This window comes from Hyperoodon ampullatus (assembly GCF_949752795.1).
Source record: "Hyperoodon ampullatus genome assembly, chromosome: 7".
In the NCBI taxonomy this organism is placed as follows: domain Eukaryota; kingdom Metazoa; phylum Chordata; class Mammalia; order Artiodactyla; family Ziphiidae; genus Hyperoodon; species Hyperoodon ampullatus.
The window spans coordinates 9,025,748-9,035,062 of NC_136920.1; the positions used below are offsets into that span (position 1 = coordinate 9,025,748).

A 9,315-nucleotide genomic window follows, 5' to 3' on the forward strand; every position below is an offset into this window, starting at 1 on the left:
GAGCCTCTTCTTCAGATTTTTGTATTTCCAGAACCTCCATCTACCTGTCTTTCCAACTTGTTTGCCCCAGGAAAGCTCTGGGGCAATCCCATCAGCACCCCGAGCTTGCCTTGGCTCTCAGGAAGAGGCGACACTTAGCCAAGATGAATAGGGATCCAGTTCAGACTTGGCCTCTATGGCAACCAAGGCCCACCAGACCCCAGCCCAACATTCCCACCCCTCATTCCTCTTTTCTGCCTCCTCCACACCCACCTCATTGGTCGTCAAGCATTTTCTCTGCCACACCTTTGCCCATGCTGTTCCCCTTACCTGGGTTGCCCTCCAGACCCCTCCCATCCCTGTCCAAGGAAAGCAGCCCAGTGCGATGGAGGAGAGGGCAGGCTCTGAGGCTAGGCAGTCAGCTGTGGATTCGAATCTGACTTGGCCACTTTCCAGCTGTGTGACTTGGAGCGTGTGTTTTAATCTCCCTGTAAACAGAAATGGTCACACCTCCCTCCCTGGGTTACTGGGAGGATTAAATAACAAAACCTCTGAGCAGCAGAGCCTGGTGCCTGGTGAGTGCTCAGTGAACACAGTTATTATTACCATTAGCACAGTGCGGGGTGCACAGTGGGCATTCGGTGATGGTAGCCCTTGTGTCACAGCCAACACTCTGGAACCACGAGCTCTCTCCCCCCGCCCGCCCCTGCTCAACTCCTGACTGTCCAGAAGTGAGGGTCAGAACTTTCTCCCAGCATCCTCCCTGTCAGCATGGTGCCAGCACCTCGTTCCAGCCACCCTTCTGCCCCCTGAAGCCCACGCTCCAGCCACTCAGAACCTCTCACTCAGTTGCCTGCATACTTACACCTGAGCCTGTGCTCGGCCTCCCTTCTGCCTTAAGTACCCCCCCACCGCGCCCCGACTTCCTGTGGGGATTCCCAGCAGTCCTATGAGGCGGAGCCCTTAGGCGCCTCCTCAGTGAAGCCTCTCTCACTCCTCACTTTTCTACCCTCCGGTGAGACCAGCTTCACAGCTCCTGGTGATTCTCTGATCCCAGCACACAGGAAGCCATGCTGTCCTTCAGTAATTGGTCTGTCACCCACTAGACTGTGAACTCTACCAGGCAGGGAACCAGGTCTGACTGTCTCTGTGTCCCCAGATCCCACTTAGCAAGGAGTCCAGCCCACAGTGGGTATCCACAGATGTCGGTCCCAGCCTGCCGCCCACCCGGCACTCCCTTAGGGGCTGGAGGCGTTGCACGCATGCAGGACACGAGGGGTTTGTGAGGGCAGCTGAGCAGCAAGGTTTATAGAGGAGCCCAGGGCAGCAGCAGGGTGATTATCTGGAACTGGGTTGGCAGGCTCAGGGCACAGCCAGCCTAAGCTGGGGGTCAGGGGCCCATGGCCCCTTCATTCCCCCAGGGGCACAGTGTAGGCGGCATGATGTGGGATGCCCCAGGAAGGGCCAGGGCGTAGGACTGAGCCTCCCTCCATCAGCCCGGGACACAGCTGGTGCTGAGGGCCCCATCATTCTGACCAAGAGACCCCCCTTTGGAGCCAGAGTTAAGAGGGGAAGGGCACCACCCATCCAACGTGTCCATCTGGTGTGGCGATGTGCCAGCAGGTAGAGTCCCACATGCAGAGCTCCCTCTGGGCTGCAGGAGGTGGGGGACCTGGGTGGGCAGGCGGGCGCAGCAGCAGGGGGCCCCCAGGGAGCCTAGTCCAGCGGCCCCTGGAAAATGAGGCGGACACAGCCATGCTCGCCGGTGAGCCAGGCCCCGCAAAAGGGACAAGCAGCGTGGAAAGCGTGGGTGCCATGGGGCAGTGGCGTCTGAGCCCAGTAGCGGGCAGTCTTCTCAGAGCAGACGTGGCCACAGGGTGCGAAGGCGTGGCTGGGCGGCCCGGGGTCCAGGCAGAGGCCGGCCTCCTGGCCGAGCCACAGGGGCACGTAGGGCCCCACGAGGCGGCAGAGAGGACACTCGCGCTCCTGGGGGCCCCGCTCGCGCCGGCAGCCCCAGCCGTGGTAGCCGTGGACGTGGCCACAGCGGACGTAGACCCAGGGCTGCTGCTTGTCGGGTGCCGTGCGGCCACGGGCTGGGCTGGGGAAGGCGAGGGTGCTGAGGCCCACGGGACACTGGGGCCGCGCTGCATTCGCCTCCTGCCTCTGGGCCTCCAGCTGCTTCAGCGTGGGCGCCCGCAGCAGCCCCGCTGGCGTGCGCCACAGCAGCGTAGCTCCACACAGGTCAATGAGGGAGCCGTCCTGCAGCACGTTGGACTCGTTTTCCACCTGCAAGGGCAGCAGAAGAGCCTTATTGCCCAGGAGGCTCCTGAACCCCCTGCCACTGGGCCGCCGTGACCCCAGTCAAGCCACCCATCCATCCCACTGAACCTCCCTAGAGAGAGCACTCTGGACCCGTGGGGCTGGCTGGGGCAGAGGAGGGTGTTGGACTGGGGCAGAGGAGGGGGGAGGGTGGGGGCAGAGGAGCAGAAAAGACTGAGAAGCCGCGTGGGAGGGGAGGCAAGTGGCCCCAGGCAGGCACTGTCCGAAAAAACAGCAACAAAAAACACCCAGGCAGGCACCATTCCTTACACTCAGTGGAACGTGGGCCTTGGTCGCCTCATCTGTCAAATCAGAAGGCCTGGACCAAAATGGGAGTTTTCTAAAACATTTTCCCAGGCTCTCCCCTAATGGCAGAGGCCAGAAACTCCTCTGTCCAAAACACTGGGCACTTAGCCCAAAGCAGGCGTCCTAAGGGCTGAGGTTAAAAGCAAGGACTCTAGCACTAGATCGTCTGGGTGTGAATGCTGGCCTCAGCATTGACTAACTCTGTGTCCCTGGTCAAGTAACTTACCCTTTCTGTGTCTTAATTTCCTTATCCTCAAGATAGATTTTACTTCCCTGTATAGCAAGTGGTTCTCATGAATCAATGTAAACACTTGGAACAGTGCCCAGAACATAGTAGGTGCTCAATAAGTGTGTCCTAGTGAAACGTTCAAAAGCATAATTTTAAAAAAGAATGTTTCCCCAGATCTCCCAATAGAATTGATGCTCTGGAAAGATAAGCCATGCTTTTCCTCGAGGTTTGGCATCTCCTTGCCCGAGGTGCTCATACCTAGGAAAAGCTCTGCGTGGCCCATTTGAGGATCTTCGCCGCATGACATTGGGCAAGCCCCTATGTCTCTCTACGACATTAGTTCTCTGGTCTGTACCACATGGAGCGTTCACTGTCACCTGTGTCAGAACTACTCCAAGGCCCTTTCCTGCTGGGAGAGAATAAAGCTAAACGCGTGTGAACGTGACAGACACGTTACAAACTACCAACACTTCAGGCTACAAACTGCTCACACACAGGCCAAGTGTCACCCTCATAGGAGGGTGTGAATTTCTCAGCTGCCGGCATCCTCAAAGCCACTTGGTACTGCACGGTGTGTGTGTGTGGGTGCCACTTCACATCACCCCAGGGACCTCTGGCAGTATGTGGGCTCCACTTGGAGATGCTGGTCTGTTCCCCTCTGTGGTGCAAGTGGCACATGCCCCAAGATGGACCCTGTTGGGGATCCCTTGTGCAGCAGGACTGGAGATCATCTGTCCTGGCTTGGGAAGGGGGAAGGGGAGATTGGGAGGACCCAGGAAGGATGCGGGGATGGGGAGGAGGGTGGACAGGCCACCTACCAGCTTCCCCCGCTGCTGTGCCGAGCGGCTGTCCCTCAGAGTATATACATTCCCACAGACCGAGATCTCCCGCCAGACACCCGGGGCCGAGTCCTCAGAGAAGCCGCCTGCTGGGTGCATCACCAGGACCCCGTTGGTGGTTAAGCCGTCCATCAGGCCGTCAGGGGTCCGCCATTTGGCTGCCCGCTCCTGGGACCACACGTGGGATCAGATCACATCCCCGAGTGGCCCCCAGCAGGCTGCGAGCCAGGAGTGCTGCCCCTCTACCCTCGAGCTCAGAGGTGGCCCGGAGAGGACTAGAATTGGCGCTGCATGACCTTGGGCGTCACCTGACCTCTCTGAGCCTCGCTGCGCTCATTTGTTAAGTGGGCTTGCTAATCCCTGCATAGGTCATGGTTATGGTCACTGCAGGCTGGTCCATCACCCCAGGATGCTGCCCCTCCCCAGCCTACCCCTCGGCTCACTCTCAGATGTAGTGCTGGTCCCTGCCCCGGGGGGGCTCACTCACTCCCAGGAAGATGTTGCTGGAGGCATCGAAGCCAGCGGCATAGATGCGGGCGGTATAGGGCGGCCGGCGGTCACAGAGGATGCGGCAGGCATAGCGGGAGATGGTGCTCTGGGCAGAGGGGCCCTCGGCAGCCCCTCCTCCAGGGGACGTGTCTGTTACCACAAAGTCGATCATGTTCTCCGTGGAGCGGCCAATCTGTGAGGGAGGGGAGGGCAGGCACAGGAATGCTGTGTGCACAGGTCAATCCTGCGGGCTTCCCATCCCAGGGTCCCCAGCAGCTGCTCTGTGTGCAGGGTCACCAAACAAGGAGGGGACAGCACCATCCCAGCTCCCTGGGGGTCTCCACATCCAATCACTGGTGTCTGTGTTTCTCCTTCTCTGTCTCTCCCCCAGTTCCTGGAAGCACCCCACTCAATTAAAAACTAGCTGATTTGCGGATAGAACAGTGAAAGGGTAACTGACACCCATAGTCTGGGAATGTTCAAATGTTAGTAGAAAATAGTGAATTTTGGGTAAATATTTACTATATATCATGTTAAGCATTTCGCGTGCAATATCTCAGTTAATCTTCCCAACGATGCCCTGGGGTGGGACTATAATGGGCCCCACTTTACAGATGAGGAAACCAAGGCCCAGAGAGGTTAAGCGACTCTTGCCCAAAGTCATCCAGCTACTAACTGACAGAGCTGGGAGCAGAAGCCAGGCAGTGCGACTCTCACAACACACTCTGAACTCCTAAACTGTATGCCTCCCGCAGGTGGGAGTCCAGGCTTGGGTCTGAATCTTGATCCAGCCACTGACTTCCTGTGTGACTGGGAAGTCAACAACCCTCACTGGGGTGTCCCGCTTCCTCATCTGAAGAGTGGTCCACTGCACTGAGGACTCAAAGTACCTGCCCCGTGGCCACGAGCCACCCCCTGGAACACCTGCAGAGCTGAGCGTCCAGGCCTGGTGGTCCAGTGGCCAAGGCTTGTGGAGGCGCCCGAGCATACCTGGAACATGTCTGTGTCACTGTCATGTGTGTACTCGACTATGACCGAGTGGCTCCGGGACAGTGTGTACGAGATGCTGTGCTGGCCACGGTTGCTCAGTGCCTGGTGACAGAAAGGGGAAGTCATTTTCCCGGGCATGTGGCCAGGAGAAGGATGAGCCTCTAAGCCAGAAGCTGGAGCCCAAGGTCCAGTGGCCACTCCTAGGGAAGGGGCGGTTCCACCCTTTGCAGAGGGTGTATTGTGCAGCTGGCACTTTACACAGGTTACCTTATTGGATCCCTAAAGCCACCCGAAGGAGGCATGGTTATCATTCCCGTTTTACAGTTGAGGGAACTGCAGCTCCAAGAGGAGGAGAAACTGGCCTAAGGTCTAACAGCTGGAAACAGAAGAGCCCGAATTCTAACCCAAACCCTCTGCAGCCAAAGGCCTTTCCTTCGTCATTGCTGTGTGACTGTCACATCCCCTCTCCGAGCCTTGGCCGCCTCTAAAAATGATGCTGACCACTTCCATCCAATGGATGGGGTCTGGTGGTCAAGGAAACACTTTGCAGACTGTAACACATGGCAAGGGATCTCCCACCAGCACCATGTCTCTGGGGCAGTGAGTGAAGACACAGTGGGCTCCCCTGCTCCAGCGGGGCTGTGGGCAGGTAGGACTGGGAAGACCAGCAACCAGGACCGCTGAACAAGCTGCTTGCCTTGGACACAAGCGGTGTGGAGATGTGGTGCATGACGTCCGGCTTCACTCCGTTGGCGTGTGGCCGGCGGCTCAGTGCCAGGCGGCTTCGGCGGCGGCCCTTGTCCCCACTTGCCAGACACCCATTGTAGCTGTGGATGTGAGGGTTAAGAAGAAAGGGTTGCAGGGAGAGAGAGAGAAAGTGAGCCCCTGAGAGACTAGGAGGAACTGCCAGCTTCTGGGCAGATCCTACCTTAATAAACAAGCCCTAGAACCACCCACAACTAGAAGACCCTACTATATCAAATTGGTGCCTTTGGGGAGTGGGGTGGGGGTCAGAATATCCTCATAAGGCCTTGCATCCAATTAACCAGTGTTTTCTGGACTCCTGAACCATGGCTGGCCAGGTGCCAGGTGCTGGCATGGTATAGTGACACACCACAGTTCTGTGTGCCACCTGCCATGATCCAGGCAGAAGCCAAGTACGCCCCAGGCCCAGAGACAGGAGAAGGGAATTCTGGCCCCAGGATCAGGTTTCTAAGAGAGGGGACACCCATACTGGGCCTTGAAGAACTAGAAAGGATTCACCTTTAGCAAACTGTCATTAATTATATCACAAGTACTACCGGAAACCAGAATGAAAGAAAAAAACAGACCCACAATGCCACTACCTCCATATCGCCACACACATTAAATTTCTACCTTCCTTTCCAGCTCTTGTCCGGAGGGAATGATTGTGGAGGGCAAAGATGGAGTGAGTCATAACCTTGATCGCTGCCATGTACCGGAGCCTCCCGTGTTCTTGGTGCTTCACATTATTAATTACCTAATGGAACGTGTACAACGTCCTGCCAGGCAAGTATCTTTCTTCTCATTTTACGAATGAGGAAAATTGAGGCTCAGGGAGATAAAATGACTTGCCTGAGGTCCCAGGCTAGTCAGTGGGAAAAGTCTAGATGTGAACTCGGGTCTGTCTGACTCCAGCCTCTTCTGCAGAAGACTTTCTGTAGGAGGGCTCACCCTGAGCAAAGGCCCTGAGGCTGGAAGGGTTTGGTGAGATCAGAGAGTGGTGATTTGGGTGCTAAAGTGCAGCAGGGGAAAATGAACTTAGTGGGAGGGCCCTGAACACCAGGCTGAGGATTCTGGACTTTATTCCATAAGCAGTGGGGAGCCATGGAAGGTTTGGCGGCGGGAAGTGAAAAGGACGAATAGCTGGCAAATACAGCTGAGGACCACTTGAATCAGAATCTTCCCCGGCCTCACACATGGAGATTCTGATTCTGTAGGTTTGGGATGGGCCTGTCAATGGGTATTTTCCAATGTGCTCGCCAGGTGGCTCTGATGTCCAGCCAGTGTGGGGCTTCACTGCCCTGCAGAGAACAAATGGCAGTCAAGAGGGCCTGTCCCCTTAGGTCTGAGCTCTCCCTCATCAGTGGCCTCACCCTCAGCTGCAATGCCAGCTCTTCCTTTGGGACATCGAGCAGCTGCTTTTTTTTTTTTGGAACGTGTGGAGTCCTAACCACTAGACCACCAGGGAATTCCGAAGCAGCTGCTTTTCTAATGCAAGCACCCCTGAGAGGGGCATCACTTTTGCCCTTGTAAGCTCTTCCCACATATGGGGGGTGGGACAGTTCAGGACACAGGCTGGGGGCTCAGACTGGCCTGGCTTAAATCCTGGCTTTTCCGCTTATCATATGACCTCTGTAAAATGGGGCTAATTTATGAGGACCTGCCTCACAGGTTCATTGCGAGAACTAAAGGAGATAAAGCATTTAAAAATGCTTGGCACAGAGTTTGGCATATATATAGCAAGCCCGTGGTAAGTGTTAGCTATTATTATTATTATTACTGAAAAAAAAAGTACATGGCATGTACATGTCAACAAACAGTAGCCATTATTATTTCTAAATAATCATCACAATGATAACATAGCTTATCATATACTTTCTTTGGGGTAGAGAGAGAGGCCAAAAGGAGGTACAGATGGGGGGTGGGGGAGGAAGGAGAGGAATCTGTGCCTGGGGCAAGAGCTAGGTGGGTGGTGCAGAGATCCTGGTTAGGTGAAGACCAGGAAGGGATGAGCTCTACTCAGCCACCAACTCATGTCTCTTCCTCTCTCCTGGCCTCAGTTTCCTCATCTGTAGCGTGAGGGTCAGCTGTAGCTTAGCAAAAGTTCACTAGACCTAGAGTAAAAAGCCCTGGGTCCAAATCCCAGCCCTGCCACTTACCAGCTGTGTGCCCTTGGGCCAGTCACTTCCCCTCTCTGAGCCTCGGTTTCCTCACCTCCTTCCTCACAGCATCTTTGTGAAGATTGAAATGAAATAATGTCCATGAAAGGGCTCGGCACAGGCCTGCCTCCCAGAACACTTGGTGCGTGCCAGGCACTGTCCTACGTGCTTTACAGAAATCACCTCATTCATTCCTTCCGACAACCCTCTGAGGTATTATTATTAGCATCCCTATTGGAAAATGGGAAAACAGAGGCACAGGGAAGTTAAGCAACTTGCAGAGGCAGGATTTGAACCAAGCAGTTTTGCTGGAGAACCAGAGTTCTTCACCTCAGACTACACACACTAGGTGCTTTATGAAAGGCAGCTGGTGTTACTTTCTTCTGCTCAGAAATGTGGGTGGGCAGTTAGAGTTGTCTCAGTAATTTATGAGAAATGGAAAGATAAAATAACAATTATGAATTGAGGTGGGCTTGGTCAACTTTGTCTCTCAGCTGGGAAGGTGAGGAGGGACAAACAGCAGGAGGCCCTAAGTGGGGAGAGCCGGGGCCCTTGGTCTGGCTGTTCTGTGGGGTGCCTGGTGCCCCGCCCCACCTGGACCAGGGAGGCTCACCCCAGAACGATGAGTTCACCATACTTGATGGGCTCCTCCCCTGGCTGTGCATCTTCACTGGGAGAAGAGAGGACACAAGAGCCCTGGTTCTCCGGGTGCTGGAGGTCTGAGGTTCGGGGGGAGCCCACTTCAGGGTTTCCTTCCAACACCATTCTGGGCAGAGTGGGAGAGGAGAAAAAGAGCTTTGCAGCCTCCCATCCCAGCCCCCTCAATGCCAGCTCCAGCCTGCTGCAGGCCACCTAGGCTAACAACAGAGTGACCTTTCACCCACTCTGTTGCTATGGCAACCACTTCACTTCTGCCTCCCCTAAACTGACAGGGTTGCTGGGATACCAGGGAAGGTAGATGGATGGGATGGAACCAAGAGGGTGGGGCTGCACAGAGGGTCAGAATATTTGGCAGGGGCAGAGGGATGGACCAACCTGGGGTGGCCAGAAGCTTCTTTTTGGCCAGGACCTCAGTCTGGGACGTGCTTGGAAGAAAGTCACCCCAGGAGTTGGGGGCCCTTACTGCTCATCCTTCACTCCGTTCCTAGGTTTGGCTCTCAGCCCCGGGACCCCTGAGTAACACTTCTGTCAGGTTTTTGGAATCTACCTGTCCATCTTAATCTTTCTGCCCCTTTGCCGGTCTAGGCCTCTGTCTGTCTGT

The 9,315-nt window shown here is 55.6% G+C and overlaps 1 protein-coding gene across 3 annotated transcripts; it reads right to left on the reverse strand.

Moving 5' to 3' along the window:
* Positions 1–1,270: 1,270 nt before the first annotated feature.
* On the reverse strand, positions 1,271–8,819 carry PELI3 (pellino E3 ubiquitin protein ligase family member 3; the record flags this gene model as incomplete). 3 transcript variants are annotated; one of them, XM_079707471.1, is made up of 7 exons in its annotated part: positions 1,271–2,265; positions 3,652–3,840; positions 4,160–4,354; positions 5,152–5,253; positions 5,849–5,978; positions 8,055–8,126; positions 8,668–8,819. In XM_079707471.1, 7 exons carry the CDS (start codon positions 8,817–8,819, stop codon positions 1,696–1,698), a joined length of 1,410 nt encoding a protein of 469 aa, XP_079563597.1. In that variant the 3' UTR covers positions 1,271–1,695. The 3 variants fall into 3 exon arrangements, with proteins under 3 accessions (XP_079563597.1, XP_079563598.1, XP_079563599.1); XM_079707472.1 differs by lacking the exon at positions 8,055–8,126; XM_079707473.1 differs by lacking the exons at positions 5,152–5,253; positions 8,055–8,126.
* Positions 8,820–9,315: the final 496 nt, after the last annotated feature.